The 23,319-nt window shown below is 30.4% G+C and overlaps 1 protein-coding gene across 1 annotated transcript in view; it reads left to right on the top strand.

Moving 5' to 3' along the window:
* Nucleotides 1–23,319, top strand: part of LOC134690133 (oxidation resistance protein 1-like) — a 54,327-nt gene that overhangs the window by 19,725 nt on the left and 11,283 nt on the right. The window contains exons 7-12 of the mRNA XM_063550106.1: nucleotides 12,424–12,525; nucleotides 13,827–14,030; nucleotides 14,697–14,875; nucleotides 15,610–16,709; nucleotides 20,292–20,454; nucleotides 22,887–23,064. Coding sequence (XP_063406176.1) covers nucleotides 12,424–12,525; nucleotides 13,827–14,030; nucleotides 14,697–14,875; nucleotides 15,610–16,709; nucleotides 20,292–20,454; nucleotides 22,887–23,064 — 1,926 coding nt within the window. The remainder of the gene's footprint in view (nucleotides 1–12,423; nucleotides 12,526–13,826; nucleotides 14,031–14,696; nucleotides 14,876–15,609; nucleotides 16,710–20,291; nucleotides 20,455–22,886; nucleotides 23,065–23,319) is intronic.

Genomic DNA, 23,319 nt, shown 5'->3' with positions numbered 1-23,319 from the left:
TTATACTATATCTATTGACGTAAGCTCCCTTTTGTTTTGTTTTTAAGTTCAGATTTTAAGTTTTGGATTTATGGGGCTTTTTACATTAAAAAAAGGGGGATTTTTAACACTTCGGACAATAACTCAAAAAGGCTTTCACCAATGTCAATGAAACTTTGGTAATTGTTTATATCTATTGATGTAAGCTCCTTTTTAATTTTTATAAATTTCAAATTTTCCTTTTCCGTGTTATGAATTTTTCTGCTTAAAAAAGGGGGGATTTTCCAATTTTGGGACAAAACATTTAAAGAATAAATTTTAAGTTAAAAGAGCAACGGGCGTATCATGCGCTAAAGTGCAGACCTCTTTGGTTAAGTTGAAGTCCAATCAATTTGAAACTTAGAACACATGTTTCATTTGATATGATCTTTCTTATTCTAATGCCAAATTGAAAGTTTTGACTGCAATCTTAGGGTCTACTGAACATAGAAATGACAGTGTGGTGGGTTATCTGTGTACTATGGACACATTCTTGTTTGCTATTTAAAGATTTTTTTAGAAAAGAGGCTTCAAGATTGAAAGATATCATAAAGAGGTATCCATGGATGAAAATTAAACCTTAAAAGAAATATCACAAGGATAATATTACATCTGCTGTTCATGATTAAAATTCGTTCATTCCTCCATTTGATTGTAAGGAATAGTCCATAGATGGATATATTGTTTATTATATTAATGTTTCATTGTAGAATAATCAATGTTTTCATTTGTAACAATATTCCAATATTGGCCAGGTCTGACTGCTCTTTATAGTTGAGGGTGACCACAGGTCAGCCATCCTGTAAATGTCAAAGTCTTTTTCTGTTTTTAGCTGCAAGAGTTGTTTCTCACACAGACACTTGTCTCAGAAATAAAGATTCTTACACTGCAACAAGTGTATTACGAAATTTCTCCACTCAAGACTGTTAAATTTAAAGCGTGAGGCTTGCCGAGCTCTTTAAATAATGAAATTTAATTGTCGAGAGTGGAGAAATATCATAATTCATGAGTTATAGTGTCAGAATCTGTTTCTCTAATGCTTTTTAAAAGATTTTCAGAAACTTGTTTTCTCTATATGCGACGTCATTAGGCATGCCTTTTTTCATGACATGACAATAGGAAAATTCAGTAGAAAACAAAACATTTAGACGTCATAATTAAATTTCGACTAATCATTTGCCGAGAACAGATTTTCCACTAGTGAGGAGAAATATTTTTCTCACACCGCTCAGAAAATGTATAAATAGTACAATAATTAGAGAATTTGTTTTTCCCTATAGACCTTAATAAGAGGTTTATAGGGATTTGTGAGAGAAGTGCCTGTGGTTTCTTACCATTTTCAGCGATTATGAGAACAGGTGATGATGATGGATGTTTTTAATGACCTTGACTGGCTATACAGCCCTTGCAAGGTCAGGAACAGGGTTGTTTTTCTTGCTGTCACTGTCACATTCAGAAGTCACAAACCTTGAAAAATATTTTTAAGCATCGACCATGACAAGTTTTGTGCTACTTTAAACATAGACCTTTTTGTGACTTTTCAGATAGGAGTTTTAATGTATAGCTTTCGTATAAATTTATATGAACTATTATGGTGGGGGAAATTTTGTCCATTTTAAGTGATCATGAAATATACAAAATCATTATTTATGACTTCAGATATATCTAGGCCATAATCTTACTGGATTAAAACAACTTGTTTTATTTTCTGTTGTTAAAAATACTTATGTTTGCAGCCAGGTATGAAGTTTTAAAGTTTTAAATTTTCTGGTAAAATAGTTGTTTTCTATAAAATAAAATTAAGTCTGTAAATTAAGTTTATAAAAGGGGAAAAAATGTTGATTATATGTTAGAAAAATTATTCCACAAATGACCTTTTATACTTCAATATTAGACCAAGACTAAAGTTTAGTAATGTTTTATTTAGTATCTTCAGTTTCTGGCTTTTCCAATCTATTTCACAAAAACTTTTGGAGAAAAATACTTGAAGATTATGAACATTTCAGTTTAATTGACGATAATTCTAAGTTATAAGATTTTAGTGTGCTAAGAGCACCTGTACTGTATATATACAATCCCTATTAACCATAAAAGATGTGCTTCAATGAATTCCTTAACATATCCAGGTAATGAGGAAGTTACAAAACCAGGTGAAGGTTGGGTAATTGGATATACCATTTGTAGTCACTCAGGTGTCACTTCCTGGATGATGTTGAATTGAAAAAAATACAACCATATTTTAAAGTTTATAATTTTTAACTGAACCTTGATAAAAGCATTAAAACAACTATTAAAATTTAATTCCTATTTTGGAAAGTTAAAAAAATTGTATACAGGAATTTTTTAGATGTGTAATAAAAAAAACTGTCAAAAAATATTGTTTAACCTTTTTGAACTGAAGGTATAAGACAACCAATCTGAAATGCTTTACAGAAAATATTTTAAAAGTAAAATCACAAAAATACTGAACCCCGAGGAAAATTCAAAAAGGAAAGTTCATTATTATACATTTATTTATATTCTCCCAGGCTATTGTATAGATTGATAGTTTGTTTAAGTCTTCAATATGCATGAAATATTTGCCACTGGATTCAAATATAAATCAACTAAGACTTACTGAGAGAAAAATATGTATATTGATCTAAACATGTTTTATTGATTTTGAACAGGTGTTTCCTTGAAAATGAATTTTGTAAATAAACATAATTGGATATTTTTTTATAATTTTATTTTAAGTTTCAGTAAACACAGATTTGACTGTATAAGGAAATGCCCATTGATAAAATATGTTAAGTAACTTAGTAACCTTTATATTTAAGGCAAATCAAACAATTTTTGGGGGCTGTTGATATTACAGTACACTATTTTTTTTTACCTGAATTTAGATAATTACAATTTGCACTAACTGCATAATATGGTCACAAGTTATGGTAAATCATGTACTACATGTAATGTATAAAAAGGAAAGCATTTGTGTTTTAAATTTAGACAGGCTGTTTGCTCCATTAGTTTGGTTTTATAAATTCTATACACCAAGTCTTTGTATTGCTAAAAAAAAATACTGATCTATGTAAAACATTTCAAAACAAACTATTTTCATGAATAACTGCTGGAAATTTGTAGATTTTAGAATTAAGCCATACTAACGAATGCATTGAAATGTAAATGTTTTACATAATTTTCCACACATAACTTAGATTTTACGTTTGAATAGCCTTGATAGGATTGCCGGAATTTACAAAGGAAATAATGTCTAAATATAGAATCACACATGTTGCATCGCCTTAAACATGATAAAATTCATAACTGGAGAAAGAAATTATGAAATTTTACAGGTTTGTGTAAATTTGACTTGATTTCATTTTAATTTGTAAAAAAATGCACTCTAGTCATTTTTTTTTTTGCAAGTTTTTAAATTTTTATTAAGTGACCTTTCATTCAACAGATGTAAATCGTTTCTATTAAGGTTAGATATGAAAAGTTTATACACATGTGTGTGTTATCAGTATTTCTTTGTCTGAGTTATGTGGAACAATAAGCTTTCTAAAAAATCACAATGCAAATTTTGTTCTTGTTTTGTTTTGTTAGTGCACACATCAGTTGTAAAATTGTGCCTTGTTTGGTCTTTGACGGAGTAGCTTTATGTGGTCACTTGACCCATAGGCTATGTGGTCACTTGATCCAGAGTTTATGTGGTCACTTGACATCTGTATAATCCACAAGATTAAGGATCACATGGTCAAGATGAAATAGATTGGACATGCTAATGAAAGAATGAAAAAAAGATATAAAGGCATACAACAATCATGTTATTGTCTCAGCTTCATTTTATAGTGAAAATGTCTGTCGTTTAATAAAATATATAAACATTCTAAATAATTTTTCAGTTTGGCAACAGTTTGGTAATGTGACCACATTGAACCTCAGTCATATTTTTTTTCTTCATACTTTTATTAGTATATCCACAATTTATAGGTAAACTAAAGGACGAGAAAAAAAAATCAATGAAGGATAAAAAACTTAATTCAAATAATTTGGGGAAGGAGGGGATCAAATTACTGGAAGTTTTGTATAAATTGACATCGATTTTACATATTTTTTATTGGTCAATCTATTTTTCCTAAATTAAGTTAAGAGGGGGGTAGGGGGGTCAGTGAAAAAACTATATGAATTAAGTTTTTTATCCTTCATTGAACTTTTGATGTTGTCTTTAAGACCATGTTTAGTAACTAAATGCCATTCTGTTTTATCCTGTTTTATTTTGTGGTTTCCCTTTGCAAAACATGGACTTTGCAAGACATTTTATAATCATGAGTCTAGCTCTTTAAAGCTTAGTTTAGGAAGGGTCTTTTAATGAAATTTTCACAAACTTCATGCACTTTTGATTGAAATATTTTTTTATTTTACGTAGAGGAATATGAACTTTATATTTGCATTATCTACATATGGGTTGAGCAATGATTCGTAGATCACCCACCCCTCATAATTTTATTTCGATGAAATAAACCTGTACAACATCTTTTTTTTGTTGTTGCATTGTTGAAAGTTATCCTCAATAATGCTATCTTGCTAGGTTAAACTTAGTCCTCATATATTTCAATGTTATTTTCCAATTTATTTGATCCTGACCTTTTGGTCATTAATCTTGCCTTTAAAAGTTGGTCATGATCAACAAACCGATATTTACATCCAATAAATAGTACATGTGGTATTGTATAAATAGAATGAATTATTTTATTTTATTTGTTGCTGGCCTGAGTGCGTCGCAAATTATGAATTTTGGTATTAAGACAATTTTATAGAAAATGAAAGTTTTCTTTGCATGTTTCTAGATGTCCTTCGGAAATTATTCTTGTACATATATGGCGTGTTGTATATATAAGTTATAAATGAAGTACGTACAAATGATTTTTGTTCTGGTTGCTTTCCAAGACCATTTGAATCGAGAATTGAAATAGCGAGTCTTGTTGAGACAAAAAACACATCTGACATACCAAATTTTAATCCTGGTATTAGTGATGAGTTTATTAGATGTATTTACAGTCAGGGACTACTTAAATTCTTAAAAAAATCATATAAGAGGTTTAAATTAGTTTTGAATTAGTTGACCTACTTTTAACCTTATAACCAATGCGCGGTCAATAGACCTAGATAAGAGTAGACCTCCTCCAGTCACCCCCCCCCCCCCCCTAAATTTCGCCTCTGTAAAATATAATTTGTAAGAAGTAAGGGATGCTGGCTTCTGCAATTGTCATAAACTTTTAATGACTTATTTTTCCACCATTTATAAGAAACTTTGTAGACAAAGAAAAAATTATGCCATATATATATTCTTCAGCTTTCACAGCAGATGTAAAGCTGTGTCTTTGTCACAATGAACCATGTTAAAGTCTTACAGCAGATTTCATTGAGTGTGTAGCGAAAGGTAATATCTTTGGTTAGCTTACTTGTTAGCCGAACCAAGAAGCCATTATTTGGTCAGGTATACTACCCTCCTTTCGAAGTAGCTAATAGTCCAACAGACAGATCGATTTGGTTTTCTGTCGGACTAGTCTATTTCTACAGTAGGGTAGTTTACCTAACCTAACATTGACATCATGGTTCAGCTAACAAGCAAGCTAACTAAAGATATTACCTTTGGCTACACACTTAATGGAATCCGCTGTAAAAGTGTTTAAGTTTCAGGTTCATTGTAAATGACAGTTTGGTTGATCTACTATTGGCCAGCTGCATGACTATTCATTTACCCATGTTGAATTAGTATATCAATTTGTTACAAGAAATTTAATTGAAAGAATGCCTTGAATTTTTTTTTTACTTATTGCTTTCAATGTATAACTCACTTATTTTTAACCTTGTACATTGTTTGAGTTTTACCACAAAGCTAGGAGACAGATTGACCCATCTGTTACATGTTAACAATAAATGTACTTATATATGTAAAACAGAAATTTGAAAAAGATTGTAGATTTATGCTAGAAATATTTATAATATTTGACAGTTTGTTCAATATTGAACTTTTTTTGAGATAAAGAAAAATTGAAAATCTCATTTGTTGTATTGTCAAGTGACTCTAACAAGGTTGACATGCATGTTTGGATGTAAATACTAGGATACATTGGAAGGGGGAAGAGAGACGGCTTAAAGGTAATACAGTACATGTAATTATAAGTTGGTTCATATAAGGAACTACTTGAAGTTATTATGTAATACCCCAAAAAACTTCTGACTGTTTGTAAAGTTTGTAGCCAGTATCAATTTACAACTTAAAATGATTGTAATTTTTAAGTTAAACTAAATGTGATGTCAAACATTGAGCAGTTTAGAAAAAACAGCAGTAATTAAGAATCTTTTTAAGGATATTTGTTTATGATGGCGACCATCTTGTTTTTATACACCCATTTAAGATGGGTGTGCAGGATGCTGCCTCGAAGTTGGTCATCTGGTGCAAAAGTAGTCTTGCTGATTTGATTACTGTAAACCAATTTATGTTTGCAGATACTGTATTTCGCGTTTTACCCTTTCTTGACCACTTCGTGGCTATTTAATTTTGCGATAATCTCATTTTCCTGATGAAGTTTATTAAGGAATATTCAAAGATTGACATATTGGCGACGATTTATATTCACGTTATTTTTCTACTCGCAAAAGTCCCGAAAATAAAGCGCTGGCAAAAATAAGTTGGTTTACAGTACCTTTTACTTGATCAGGAAAACACAGGACTGCTGATAAATGTATTTCACTGTTGTCTGTTAATATACATATATAAATTGTGAACATGTTACCAAAAAAAGCTCCTATGTATGAGTGAAACTCTCATTTGTATCTGGGAATTAATGAGTCTGAAGAATGTGTCATCAACTAAAATTTACAGGATTTTCCTTATTTTTGGAGTCACCTGAACCTGCAAGGAAATTTTTTTTAGCATATTGAAATAATATAACCTTCATTTTTTTTACAATCAATGCTTTTCAATGGGGACATATGGTTGGAACACAACCCTTTTAAAAATGATTGGATCCACCCCTGCTTGCTTCATTTTGAATATACCATAAGACAGTAACTGCGCGCTATTGCAAAATGAGTATTGTATTGATTGATTTAAAGGGAAATTCCGCAATTTTTTACTTATCATCTAATTATGTTCATCTTAACATAAAAAAACACATTTGCAAAGTTTTAAATTTATATTCCTTCTAATAACGGAGAAAATCAAGTATTTGTAACTTTTTTGGTTGAATTCTCGAGGGGGTCGTGACGTATTAGCCCGATTTATTGAATTCTGGGAAAAAATAAAATCTGTTTAACTCTTATAGCTTATCGACAATATACGTAATTAAAAGCGTACAGCTGACGAATGGTCGTAGTTATTAACCACAATATAATAATGAACGAAAATGAATATGCATATACCGTTTTGTATTGATTGAATTAAACTCCTATAAAATCATCTCTAGTAAATGTTTTTGAATAAATTTAATTAGTTATTGTTGAGATTTTATTCATAAAATATTTATTGAACATTTTTACTGATATTGAACTGAAAATATTTCAGTTCTATTTACCGTTATTGTTTTGATAATCATTTCAATGCAACTAATGTGTGAGCAGAGTGTGTATATTATTTTGTAAAGGTCACTGTATATTTCTCGGCTTGATGTCAATTCGTTTACCTTGTAGCTATTTAGCCGCAGGTGTGAGTTCAAGCGTACACAGGTATAAATGTTGTTATTTGGAAAGGATAAACAGAAAGGATTAGAAAGAGTATGATGTCACAATGTTAATACACTAAGATTTAATACGCGATGAGAATAAAGATTCAATAATTAAATTGTGTAAATTAATTGAAAATAAAATTCAGATTCGTAAATCCGAAAATGTATAAAAATAAAAGGAAGGAAACAATTTTTGATTACTTTCTTAGCGGTAATTTGGCGTAAAGATTCAAATATGAAGTAAAAAATAGTAGTTTTAATCTTTAATAAAAACTAAATGCAATATTACCCAATTTGATATACCATTGTACATCTGTTTGATATCATTGACTTTACCGGAATTTCTTAACTTGTATTCAAATCTGGCTGTGTTTAAATGCTAATAAAACTATTGCAATTTTAAAGTTTTTAATTGACAAAAGAATACAACATACATGATTTTTTTTTTAGTTCCTTTTTAACATTTTATTCTTACATAATTAAATTCATTTGACAATCATTTACACAAAATTTTTGTGAAAAAATACCAATTATCTAAGCTAAGGCATTGTTATTTTTTTAAGGATTTTTGAGGATTTTTTTTTTAATTCTATGATAATATTTGTGCAATGTTGAACATGATAGCCGTCATTAATCCAAATACGTAATACAGTAGTTTTAATGAAAGTTTAATTTAAGTCATGCATAACTGATATTGATGAATTTAGAATAGTTCGTCCATACATCGTTGTTCTTGAAACAATCATTATTAGTATACATGTAAGTTTCCTGACATATAAGAGCCATTGAGGATGAGCTCCAGAGAAAGCATATATAGTAGCGTTTCGTTTGTTTGTTTGTTGGGAAAGAAGAGGAAATGCAACCGCTTGTACAGATAAATGACAGAATTACCATACAAACATTGGGAAAGAAGAGGAAATGCAACCGCTTGTACAGATAAATGACAGAATTACCATACAAACATTTATTGTCAACATAATCAGAAACAGTTCCCATCGTTAGACGGGGAATATGAAGGCTTTCAAGAATGAACAAGTGACATGTCTAACTCGAACAGTAAGAAAACGGACTATTGACATCAACAGCTTGTTCTTGATATTTGAAATTGTATGCATATATACGTATACGTTTATGATAGTGATGAGTTCTTGTGTCTGACAAAAACTAAATTCCTTCATGGTTATATCTTGCCATACGTTTATATTGGTTTTTAAGTTGATTACTCAAAATCGTTATTTGAAAATCCTGTTTGTGAGATGTATATTCATTTCAATACAGAAATTTCGTCTATATATTTCACAAGTGTATAACACGGAGAAGCTCTGAAGGTCCATTACGCCCATTTTGTTTGGGTGTGAACCATCGATGTTGACAGCAATATCAAAGAATAAGATGATGATGGTAGAAAGAACTATGGGTGTCATGTGGCAAATATTACATGCATATCGGACATTGAGTTGTCAATCTGTATGAAAAGATTTCCAATACAACCATATTATTGAGAAGGAATGTTTACATGCTATACTCTCGTACTTGAGTATTACAGGGTTCTTGTCACTGCGTACACCTTAGACACACATCTTTTTAACGATGTTTAAAAAAAAGACAAAACGAATTTAATGTCATATTTCCCTATTTTTTAAATATAACTAAAAGTCTTTCGTCTGACAAGAATACCCCTATTTAGCGGACAAGTAATTTATTCTTTTTTCTGTTATTAAATACCAAGAAAAAAAAAATCCCGAAATTAATATGAAACTTTGATACTCAAAAGTTTCCCAGCAAAATATTCACATCCCTTCGGGATAATTAGTGTTCTTCCAGTGGCATATATAACAATTGTGATGACAAATTCCTTCCTTTGTTCGAGAACAATCTTAATGAAATATAAATCTGTGATTTTACTATGTCCACAACTTCAATGAACCAAAGCAAAAGTTATATATCGACCTGTATTTAAAACAAATTGGTTCTCTTCTTCTGGTATACAATAGTCTATCGACATTCGATGATTACATACTGTTGGCATACGTGGACTAGTCTATTTACAAAACTTGTACCCCTATTTAATCAAAATATATGTTTTTTTCTTATGTTCAATGTATACATGTATATATTTTAAATTGCACTATAGTTACGTAACTTTCTATCCAGTCGTATAAACGAATCGTCGGCAAGTGCGTACATTTTTTTAAATCAATATTTCTGGTATGTTCCAATCTGTCCTTCACTTTTGACAATGAGTATATTACATTTTCCCAAATTCACCTTTGGAAAAAATATTTAAATAGATTTTGATTTCATCAAATCTTATTTTTTGGGTATTATTTATATTTTTATGAATAATATTCTTTACACCAGAAATGTTATTTATAAACAAGCCTATGAGTTTGGTAATGACAAGTAAGACAGAGTTGTATATTATACATCTGATAGTTCAAAATGGAAAGTTAAATGTTATCAGCCGTGTACACGGATCAATACCTGCAGAAGTGAAACGATGCGTGAACTTGCAAGCCTGACAGGAAATCGCTTGAATACCTGGACGTGTCACCTCACACCCCTCACAATACCTTTGGAAGTTATACCTTTAGCCATGCTGGTGATCAGAAGAGGGAAGATCAAAATTTATTTGAAAACAGTTTATTACTTTAAAGAATTATGAACAAATTAGATTTTCGAAAACAATTTTCACGGAACACTTATTTATGATTTAAAGTTTGACTTATCACCTAATTCCAATATCAAGTTTAAAAACAACAGACCATGGTAATTTAAAGAATATTTTCCGTATCAAGTTAGTTAGTCGGATAAAACAACCGTACGATTAACAAGATATCGACACGCAATAACGACTACATCGGTTACTGTAGTTTTGTTTCTTTGTGATTTATAGACATATCGTTTCATTAATCGAGAAAGAAGACAAAATGGCGGAAGGCAGAGAATTGATACTCTAAATTTAAAATCGATGGTGATCTAGCGGAATAAAACTTTAATATCTATGATTTTTTAGCATTTTTATACAGAATGAACATAATATCAATTTTTGATTTTTTTGCGAAGTTTCCCTTTAAAATATTATGTAATATTTAGTAATGCTAATTTATTGTATTAATTTATACAAAAGTTTAAAACTAAACTAGAAATCTTAAGTTATTGATAAACTTGATTTAGATATTGGACTATGACCTGAGAAAGAAAAATTTTATGTTGGATATGAAAGAGAATTTCGATCAAGTAGGAATTTAACAGATAAAAAAGGAAACCTTGAACTTCTTTATGGAATGTAAGACAAGGTTGTGGGTAGTCCAGATGTTTACAAATATAATATTTATTTACTTATCAATTTTTAAATGGTATTTTTTTACTTTCGTAGTGATTTTAAAATTTTGTTATTTTTAGTTGATTCAATGTAAAGGTCGTTTACATCAGAATTTTTGACCTCTCGGCAATGATTAAACAGTTACATAGTTTTATAAGTAAATATTGGTTATCTCAGGTGTGAGGGTGATCATTCGTAATCATGATTCAAGACATGTGATATTGTACAAATATATTTCAAAACCAGAAAAATTTGGTTTTTAGTCAATTTTATAATAAATTTTAACGATGGCAGATGTTAAAAAAATGTGGAAGTCAAAATTTAAAAAGATTCATAAAATTAGAAAACATTGGAGTATTTCTAAAGTCTATAAAAAGGTAATATAACCATATATATTCAATTCCTAAGGAAACACATTTTAATGTATAATTTTATAAGGAAGAAAAATATATTTAAAAAAATATTTAAAATGTTCTATTCATTGTGTGTTTGGCAATAAAAAAAAAACTCAAAAATAATGTAATATGTGTTCCTCATTGGTATTTTGAAACAAGAGTTAAAATTCTTTCCAATATTCAGAATTTTAAATAAAAGTTTTGAAAGTTTTGAAAATATTTTTAATATTACTTAGAGATTAGTAAAATAACTAGCAGCATATACCAGACCTAAATTGTTTGCCACATTTAAAACGTTTAAAATTGATAGCTTTATCTTTTTTTTCAAACAACATATCAGAAATCTTAATCAATGGTTAAATATAATGAACTTGTTTCATGGGGGAGGTGTCCTGATCCAGAAATCCCTGGGTTAAGAACATGAAATCCTGAGGTCACCAATTAAAATAAATTTAAATCTCGACATCTCAAATTTGAAAAAAATAATTTCTGGATCTCAAAAGGATCAATCCTGCAATCCTGAGATTAAAAACACAGGATCCTGAAGTCCCAAAAAAAGGTCCTGCCCCTCTTTTTAATACTCTAAATCTTATTCATGGAAAAGCAAATAATATAATTTTTCACAGGAAAGATTCTTTCAAGATTTTTTATTGTAAAATGCAAGAATTTTTCATGATAAAAAGTTTTCTCTAGATTTTTCAAAATTTTCAAATCTCTATATATACTTTCTTTGAAAATTTAAGTTTTTCAGGTACAATGTATTAAGAGTGTTATTTACAAGTTTATGGGGAACTTGTAATGCTTTATTTATTATTAGCACCATTAAAAGCAAATGGAAGTTGAAAACCTGAAAAGCGAACATCTTATTGGAAATAAAAGTGAGGAAGTGTTTAATTTGAACATTGGTAATTAGGATAAATAATCTCATCTTCATTTAAATACTCACTATTTTTTCTTGTTTTTTTTTCAGGTTTTGTACATTCCATCAGAAGATAGAAAGAAGAAAGCAGAAAAGAAGAAAGAAGTAGAGATGGTAGTGGGTAGTCCACCAAAGGATGACAGACCTAGGATGGTAAGACAAGGAAAGAAAAAAAGTTACATCCAAATTTCAAGGGACTTCAATTCTAATATTGATTTAATAAATATGCAAGGAAGAAAATAAAGTAGTTATTGGTCATGATCAGCACATAGCCTTTACTTCAACAATTTTTGAATATGGTCAAATATAAAAAATAAGTTTCATGAGTGGACGAAATACAGATTGATTTATAGATAGCTGTCTATATAGTGGCAAATTTTTCATGCTTTACAGTAAGATGAATAAAAAAAATCAGCCTCCAATAATAAGAATTGAGTGATTCTTGTTTGCTTAACTTCCATTTCAAGCTTATTTCAGACAAAAAAACAAGAAAAAGAAAATGATTTTGGTAAATTAATTGTATTCTTCAAAATGAATTGGCAATGATATGTGAAGTTAAAGCTGAAATTTGAAGTTCTGCTTGTAGAAAACTGCTTTTTGAGTAGGAACATACTTTTATTTTGCAACTACAGATCCTTCTAATTAGGAAAAAAACAATGTAGAAAATACTTTATATGTTACTGAAAAAATGTATCCATGTTTCATGAAAGTACATCATTACTTATAAATGTTTACATTAAAACCTTTTGAGACATTTTTAAGCTGGTGTATATATGATAACATTGGACAAACAGACATAATGATTATTGAACATATAACTTTGCAAGCAATCTGCTTGTCAATATTTAATTATTTTGTCTTTTGACCAAAAATGATAAAACAATTTTCTATGAACATCAAAACTGTTCTTCCTTGTGTTGAATATGTATGACATTTAGATTTGTGATTATTACTTACAAAAAAGAAGATGTGGTATGATTGCCAATGAGACAACTCTCCACAAGAGACCTAATGACACGGAAATTAACAATTTTAGGCCACCCTATGGCCTTCAACAATGAGCAAAGCCCATACTGCATAGTCAGCTTTAAAAGGTCCCCAAAATGACAAATGTAAAACAATTGAAACGAGTAAACTAATTGCCTAATTTATATACAAAACTGAAGAAAAATAAAAAATAAAAAATATGTTACACTTCAACAAACAACAACCACTGATTTTTTGGGCTCCCGACTTGGGGCAGGCACATACATACTTCTGCACATATATAATATTTACCAATGTTAACAAAGCTGTGATAAGATAGGTGTATTAGATGTTTATCAGCTGTTAAACAAATGTATAGATTTCAATTGAATATGTAACTCAGTAAATTAAAAAGAATATGTTAACCTGAAAATAATGATATTCTTAGCGATTTCTTGAATAATTAATATTAAAGTGACCTTTTGTAGGACATACCGATTGTCAAGATGGCCGACAAGCCACCATCAAGGGTACCAGGTCATGCTCAAAGACAGACACCAGTTACCTCCCCTAAAGATGATGCTGAGTTTGTCATACCACATGTATTAGATGAGGATGAGATACAACAGCTGGACCAAGATTGTTACGAACGATTTATAAAAGTCAACTGTAAACATATTACTGATGGCCAGGTTTGTGATTTTTATGCCCCTCCATTGTGGAGGTTTCATTAGGGTTAAAATACCCTTGTCTGTCTGTACATCCCAAAGTTGGTTTCTGTTCTCTAACTTTAGTCTGCCTCAACCAAAACTTATGAAACTTATGTATAATGCTTATTACCACCAAACACAGATCATGTTAGAATTTTGGGTGGTGTCACTTTAATTACTATAGAGTTATGCCCCTTTACAAATGGGAAAGTTTCTGTTATCTTACTTAAGTTTGCCTCAACCAAATATTCTGAAACTTGTACACAGTAGTTTTTACCACAAAATCAGATCAAGTAAAAATTGGGGGCATCATCTATGTCCCATGAACACATTCCCAATTTTTTTTAACATATCTTTAGGTATAGATCTTTGTTTTCACATCTAATCAAAATAAGGCATTTTTGTTTAATTTTGATAGCCATGAATGTGTTGTAATAAAACAAGTTTAATAGGTATAAGAAGATGTGGTATATCATTGCCAATGAGACAACTCACCGTTCAAGTCCAAATTAACCATTATAGGTCAAAGTAAAGACAACCACTGAAAACTTGTCACTCATGAAATAAATTAATCAACAGTAATTTGGGAAATTGTCAACCTATACGCTTAATTCACAAGTACTAATGCTTTTTCTGTTATAATTTCAGGGTGTGGTGTCTGGTGTATTGCTGGTTACCCCTAACGCTGTTATGTTTGACCCAAATGTGTCGGACCCTTTAGTCATAGAGCATGGAGCAGACACATATGGAGTTATTGCCCCTATGGATATGATCATAAGCTGTGCCATGTACCACGATATAGTTGCTATGAATAGAAAGAAAAACAAGTTTGTATTGCATTTTATTTTAAGGAAAAAGGGGAAAACTACAATGCAACAATGGGAGATAACTTGTTTGCACTAGGGGATATAACTTATAGGTTTAAAATTTATTCCCAGATAGATTTTCCTTTGGTGACTGACCATAGTTATAAATTTAAACATATTTTATTTGCTTAAATGTGCAAAAGGGATGAGACACAAGTTAATCAAACTTATATAGTCTTCTAGTCCATAGTAATATTAAATGCTACCAGTTTATCTGTGTTATATGTGCATTTCAACAATTAATAGATCTTCAGTAATGCTTGAGGGCAAGATGTTTACAAATCCTTATAAAGAAAAAAAGCTTGTGCAAGGAGTCAGAGCTTTGCAATTTTATTGAAAGTGCATTCTTGTTCCCGATACATTCATTTCTTGATAGACCTCATAAAATTTGCATCAACTTTGTAATTATTACTCAATGTACCTTTTTTTCCAAAAAAAAACTTTACAAGAAAAAGGTGACCTCTAGTGTTCAAATATGTTTTATCAAAATACTTTCAGAACTAAGACAAATATATATTTATTTTATACTAGTATACTGCTGCAAGTATAATAGTGATTGTATGTATGTGACTGCAGAATTCACAAAGGTGTAATTCCTTTAACTGGTACTCTGCATTTATCTGTTACCCTGCATCATTTGAATTCTAGATGGATAATTATTACATTTGTTTTATTATTACAATTTTTATTGTCAGGGATGAATCAGAAGATACTCCGAAACCAGAGGTATACCATGATAGAACTTGTGCTCATTATCAGTCATGGGTCAGAGGTCATAGTGTTACAACCTTCAAAATAGGTTCAAAGGTCATACAAGAAAAGTCTAGTCCATCAGGAACCAGCGAACATTCAGAAACAACAAGTATTTGTTCATGTGGTGTAGCTGATCAAAAACTTTCACCACAAAAAAGTCCGAGTAGCAATCGAGTACTTACTCAGAGTTATTCTCCTGTGTCTTCAAACTTTGAAATTATAAGTCAGTCGTCTTTTGGCGGGGAAACAACAAAAGAACATGAAAATAGTGATGTTCGTAAAACATTGTTTGACAATGAAGCATCAGAAAATGAAAATACTTTAGTCGAAGACAAAACAAATGATAACGGTATTGTGGATTTAATCGATTTAAGTGTGCCAGAAAATAAAACAGAAAAATTCTATCTGGAAGATAATGAAAATGATTTAACCAATCAAAATTCAGACAAAAATGATAATAAAGATGTTATTATTGAAAATCAACTTGTTTCAGAAAACAATTCTGGAAGTGATGATACAAATGGAAATCAATCTCCAGGTGAGATGAGAATCGGAAATATTGTTTACATGCCCGTCTCGGAAAACAGTAAAGGTGAAGTTTCTGAAAAAGATATACAGGATGTCAAAACTACTTTGTCAAGATTAAGTATGACCGATTTTGAAAGCAGGGATCGAACATCCTCTGCTCCGGTTGATGTACCGATCGTTAGCATGACAAGTAGGAAAGAAAAAGAATCGTCAAGTCAACCGAAATCTCTGGGATCATTCAGCGGATCACTAACTTCTATTTCCCCTCACATTAACACTTTCGTAAATTATGCAACAGGATTATTCAAACCAGACAGTAGGGCTGATATTAAAGATGTTAGTGAAATCCCAAAGGAAAACCCACGGAATAGTGAAGTCCGGAAGGAAACTCCACGGAACTTTTCCTCATCTGGTACTAATTTAAGTATTAACATGACGGAGCAGGATTTTGCTGTGGCTGTTGAAAGTGCTGTAAAACTTGCTGATAAACCAGAATTATTTCAGTCATTTGATAGTAAGTATTGGTGAAAGGGTACCTCAATTTCTGAATTTTGTTTTATTAATTTTGATCATTTTCATTTAATTATATGTAGGGACAGATTAAAAGAGGGACGAAAGATACCAAAGGGACAGGTTAACTCATAAATCTAAAAATAAACTGACAACGCCATGGCTGTTTGCTTTGGGTATGGCAAATTCAAGGAGAAATAATTTTATAACTTGTGAAATATGGTGTTGAAGTTTTTTACCCTTTTCTGTAATAAAATGTCTGTGTGTACCGGTACCCTAGTCCTAAAATATGCTAAAATTGTTATTTTGATGGAGAGTTGTCTCATTGGCACTCACACCACATCTTCCTTTATCTCTAGAATTTTTATCTGATCCATGCATGTAGAGGCCTATGTTTACCTCAGATAACTTAATAACAGCTCATTCAAAGGACCTAATATATACTGTGTTAAAAAAGAATTGTGTACAAATTTAAAAAAAAATGACAGATATAATTTGCTAACTCAATTTCACAAAAAAAAAAATTAAAAATCATTATTTGAAGTCTGTTTGCTGAATTCATGATTATGATAAAAAAATCTTTTAAAAATTCCTGGACTACATGTATGATCAGAATCTGGGTCAACAAAATCTTCAGAAATAAAACATTGGAGAAAAAGTTTGAAGCTAGTAAACAACAAACAACAAATTAAAGTTATGAAAATTTAACATTCTGCAGTACTGCACAGTTGACAAAATATGACTTGTATACAAAATCTTTGAGTAAAATTTATGTCATGTATTATTGTGTGGAAAGGAACTAGCTGTCCACACTCAACAGTAGGCAGGAAAAAATCCACATTAGCTGTAGTTAAAGATACAGCCAAAATATTCTGCTATTGAATCAGAGATTTATACAATAAATTGTAAGTTTATATGCTGGTTTATTCATAAATATTATTTATTTCTTTGACTGCTTAGTTATGGGTAAGTATCTGCATGTATAACTGTTAAACATTGTCTTTCCGCCACAAACTTTGCTTCAAATTTTTTTGGAGTTAAAAAGAATCAAGATTCCTCTGGTCAAAAGACAATTTTTCTAGACATGTTTGGGGGCTTTACCGGACATCTCATTTAAATTACTTTCAGTCTGTGACCTTCATACGTGTTTAAAATAGATAACAAAAGGACTGTGTAGTAGACTGAATAGTGACATGGTGACCTGAGTCAATTTTTAAATTTGATCTTGTGACCTAAGGGGGATATCCTTTAGCTAATATAGTCCCCCTACATGTAGATATACCAGTCATGGGGAGATCATTGCTAATGTGGAATTCATTTAAGGAAATGTCTCTATGTCCTTTTTCATGTTGCAGGGGACCAGGGATGGATGTGGTCATCTTGACTTCTCCCCTGTGGCAGTTAAACCCATGATTTTTTTCTGTTTGATTTACAAAAATCAAGATTAGACAAGATAAATCATGAGATTACTTCTGATTGTTTTTGTGTTGTTTGTTTGCTGTAATAAATATGCATAATATATCCAATTTTCTTTATTTTCCTATAAGTGGTTAATAATAACCATGCCAAGAATAGTGACAGAGTAACTTGTGCATATTTTGAGCATATAACATACCAGATTTATAACTTTGTACTTTTGCCCTTGATGGGTTGTGGATTTTGTATACAGTTTCCCATTTAAATATTTGCTTTTAACCATTGTATGCATGGAGGAGTGACAAAGGAGGCAAACCTCCAGTGAGATTTTTGAAAATACTATCTTTTCTGATATACTTATTACTTTAAACTTTGAAATATCCTCAAAGATAAATGGTATTGTGTCCACTTCTTATGAAACATTAATCAAATAATTTCCCACAATGCAATTGCATTTCTGAGTTTGAAATTTCATCGGCTATGTACATGTGATTTCTTTCATTTTGAAAATTATCTAATGAATTGATAAAACAGCATGATAACTAACCCTTTAACGATATTGTAAATATACAAAAAATTGTCAAGGTCAATTTGTTGTTATACCTCTGTCACATTTGGGACTGGGCACATATACATGTATAATGTACCACACAGTCATATTGAAAACTAAGGAGTTGTCTGGATTTCTTTATTATCATCTTCGCTAACCAAGTGTAATGATCCTGTCCCCTCCTCTTCAGGTCTAAGGAAGATGCTTTTTCATGTTTATTATATTTTCGTCAATCTTAATTGAGCTGATATATGGTTATTGAAAAAAAAAGTTTGAAATTTTGAACCTTTTACTATATTTTGTTATACAAATTAATTCTGTAAAATTTTCAAAATGTTGTGTTACATGATTGATTTGTCCTGAGTTTTTTTATAATATTTTTATATATCTAGTTGTTGTGCAGTGTACGTGTGCTGTTTCCAATTTTTACATACGATTTCCAGCACTAAGTAGCCATTTTAGTTTTGCACCTTTCTTGCTCAAATTTCATCAGACACGTTCTTCTTTTTCATTCTCACATAGTCAATTAAACATTGAATGATTCCAGAAAGATGACTGAGTTTTTAAGGGTTTAAAGATATTGAAAATGTAAAGAATATAGTAAAATGCATACTTTTTTTGAGAAAATATTTCAGTAATACAGTGTCAGTTTTATTTTATTTTCACATTACTTTTTCTCTCAGTATATCATGGAAGTATTATATTTTCAATATAATTCTTCCATGAGTATATAAAATTAAATTTGGAATTGACAAACCGCTAGTCCCCCTGGGCCTCATGCAAAGGTGCAAACAATGATGGGTCAATTACTCAGATTAAATGTAAAAAATTATATTATGATCATCTGATCAAAATCTTTTTTTGCTGTACATTAGGCAATAGGCAATACATGTACAAAAAATCTCATCCGTAGTTAACGTTTTAACATAAAAATGTAAACACTTTTCTATATTTAGATTAAAGTGCTTACAATCAATTTCAGCTGTTGCCAGGGAAATTGAGTTTTTCAATATTTTTATTGAACAACCCAGATTTTATGTCAGATTTGCTTTTATTTTATCATGAATAAATGTTGTTGACAGTTATTCAATGAAATTTCATAACAAATGTCCAGTGTTTGAAGGTAGGGTTTTAAAAAGAATTAATAGCAATTCAAAAACTTTAGGAGGTAAGTCTAATATTTTACTGATGCAAATTGAGAGAAAAAATATATGTACAATTGATAAAAGTTTTTTTTTCCAAGTAATCTAAAATGATTGAATTATCTGCATTTTCATCCAAAGGCTGATCGAAGGCTTCTATTCCAATTTTTTTATTGCTATATGAATTGTGGCAGTTGCATATGACTCCAATCTTATTTGATTAGGACTGTAAGTTTTCCTTAAATGTGTGTTGTTCTCTCAGGTTTACTGGCAACCAGGAAATAGCAAATTGTGTTGAAAGTGACATTAAACCACCTGACATTATCATTATCATTTTGATGTAATTTATAGGAAAAGACACAAAAACTTGGAACAAATGTAAACACTTACAAAAAGTTTGATTCCAAAGATGATTTGAAATGACTTTTTTATGTTATTTTATGAACTTACACTAGAATTGTGTATCTTTTATTTCCAGAATTGATACCAAAACCAGCTGTAAGTTATGAAGATCCCCCATTGTACCTCTGCATACGACTAGGTAAACCAATCAGAGGAGAGATATCACAGACCTGTCCTATTGCTGCTTACAGTAAACAGAAAAAGAAACCAGAATACTGGTTCTCAATACCAAGAGAAAAGTAAGTGGTTCAATATGTACCAGTTGTTAGAAAACTGGTTGTCATGACTGATTTTTTTTTTTAAATTGCGAAGTTTTTATAAGTGCATACTTGTGACAGGAAAATTTTGCAGAATTAAATTATTGCATTCTAAATTTTGATGCTTTTATTTGTTTGAAGCATTAGCAATAATGGTAATTATTACATTGGTTGCAATAAATTACATTGATTTTCCAGTTAAATAAAAACCGATAATTTCACATGTGAAATAAACGTGGTTATTTCACTCTCTTATTTCACATGGTTATTTCACTCTCTGACGTCATACAACAATAGGAGTTGTCAAGACGTCGATAAAGTTGGATCAAAACAAATTTTGAATGCGTAGGAAAAAGATATAGTTCCTTACATTTTCTACATTAATTTCATAAAAAAAAGCCATTAGCCAATGTAATGAAAAGTATAACTAATGTTTAACTTGTGACCGAATGCTGCTATGGATTAAACTCGTGCTGGGCACTCTTTTAATCCATGCGTCGTTCGGTCAAGCGTTGTCTTATTTTTTATATTCAAATACGGCGATTAGTTATACTATAATTATTACATTGGTTGCAATGAATTACATTGATTTCCCAGTTAAATAAAAACCGATAATTTCACATGTGAAATAATATACAATTGCTGTCTTTTGATGAGGCAAATATGCGGTTTTATTGACTTTTGAAAAAATGATATTCACTGAGGCAGACGGCCGGAGCGAATATCAGTTTTTCAAAAGTCAATTAAACCCCATATTTACCGAAACAAAAGACAGTCATTGTTTTATTCCATATTCCGATATTTGAATCCTTCGATTAGTTATTCTGTAATAATTGGTCCCACATGTTTGTGATTGTTCAAAAAGACTGGTGCTCATTAGTGGAGAACAAACTGACAATATACCATAGTAAAAAAAAAACCAGCCAAAAGACAATCAACTGTTGACAAAATAAAATAGAAAACTAAATACTGAGTAACACATATCTCACTTAAGGGCATAGGATACAGTTTTGATCCTGTATTTACAAGTTCATGAAAATTTGCATATAGGCTATTTTTTACCTGATTAAATCAAAAATGTAATAAAAAATATACCTTCATGTGCTACTTTTTGCATAAAATGAGGTCGAAATTTTGTATATTTGCTCAAAATTCAGATTTGTGGCCGTAATTTCTTTTTCGATAGAAAGACATAACTTTTTTGTTATAAAAGATAAACACAAATTGTGTTTTGTTAAATAATCGGTAATTTCTGTATTTTCTAAGTATCATTAAAATATATGCATTTTTTTTATTCAGAAATAACTCATATTTATCAAATGTTCATGAATTCAGGAAAAACGTAATTTTTTACTGCATGTTTATCAAATTTAAAAAAAATCCTCTATTTACAGTTTTATAAAATTTGGGTCACATAATCTCCCTGCAAAATGAAACAAATTGCCGTTTTGAAAAATAGGGGTCCATGATCTCGTTTTCAAATTAAATCAGCTTGAATGATAAAAATCAGTCGAAAAATGCATCTTTTTCCGATATGTCACAGTTTGACGTCGCGAAAATAACATTTTACGTTAGCAACGTCATTACATCCCCTGTAACTGTATCGTATGCCCTTAAAACTAGGGATGTGCTATGTAATGGTAACCTTATCCTACTCCACATTTTCAACATTTGCCATAATAATTGCACACAAAAATTTCAAAATTTTCATTACCTACTAGGGAAATGTTATCAGTGCCAACAGTCTCTGTTCTCTACACCTATAATAAAAGAGGCATTAGCTGCCAAATTTGATTATACAACAAATCGAATCAACTTCTAAAATGTATATCATTCACAATTCCAAAAAATCCACACCACACAATGAATTAAGTATGAAATCTTAAATTTAAAATCAGGATAAAATATGCATCTGGAAATAAGTATACAAGTTATAGATGAAAAGTTTATTTATATGAATACCTTAGTTATCAAAAGTACCAGGATTATAATTTAGTACCCCAGACATCTCGTCTACATACAACTCATCAGTGAAACTCAAATCAAAATATTTATAAAGCCTAACAAGTATATAGTTGAAGAGCATTGAGGATCCAAAATTCAAAAAAGTGGTGCCAAATACGGCTAAGGTAATCTATGCCTGGGATAAGAAAATCCTTAGTTTTTCGAAAACAGATGATCATAGAAATTGCTACATTGTAAAATCACCTTCCAATGCACAATCTTGACAATATTGTAAATATATTCAGATGTTCATTTTTATTTTAAGTTTAACATGTGTATTATTTGACTTTATATTTTAGGTAGTATGAAAATAAAATAAAGGGTATTTATATATAAACTTTAAGAACTGCTGGATTGAAGGTTTACATTGTTCAGATCAACATTTATATATTTACTTTTTACTATTTCAGAGTAGATCCTTTGTATGCTTTTTTCGTCCAATGGAAACCTGAGATTTATGGAGATGATGATGATATGATGGCTGAAAAAAGAGGATTTGTCGTCTTGTCTGAGGATGCTGAAGATTCAGGAGACATTGAAATTTTGGATGAATATTTTGGCGGAGGTAGTTTGCAAAAAGATTGGGAGGTACGGATAAACCGAAATTTTGTATTGTTGGTTTTAATTGGAGGATTTTATTTGTATGACATGTATTACAAGTCAAGATTATTATCATAGTAGTTTTGTATAATTAACCAAAAATAATTTTAATTATCAGTAACAAGCATTGTCTGTCAGTAAGTTGTTTATAGTAACTAATGGCAATTCTGGGTTGATGCAACACTGCTGGTAGCAAATTCTTACTTTTCACAAAATTCTTATGAATTTCATAATAAGATATTC

The sequence above is a fragment of the Mytilus trossulus genome, chromosome 11 (assembly GCF_036588685.1).
Source record: "Mytilus trossulus isolate FHL-02 chromosome 11, PNRI_Mtr1.1.1.hap1, whole genome shotgun sequence".
Taxonomy (NCBI): Eukaryota; Metazoa; Mollusca; class Bivalvia; order Mytilida; family Mytilidae; genus Mytilus; species Mytilus trossulus.
The sequence above is the reverse complement of the archived record's forward strand: the minus strand, read 5'-3'. Positions and strand labels throughout refer to the sequence as shown.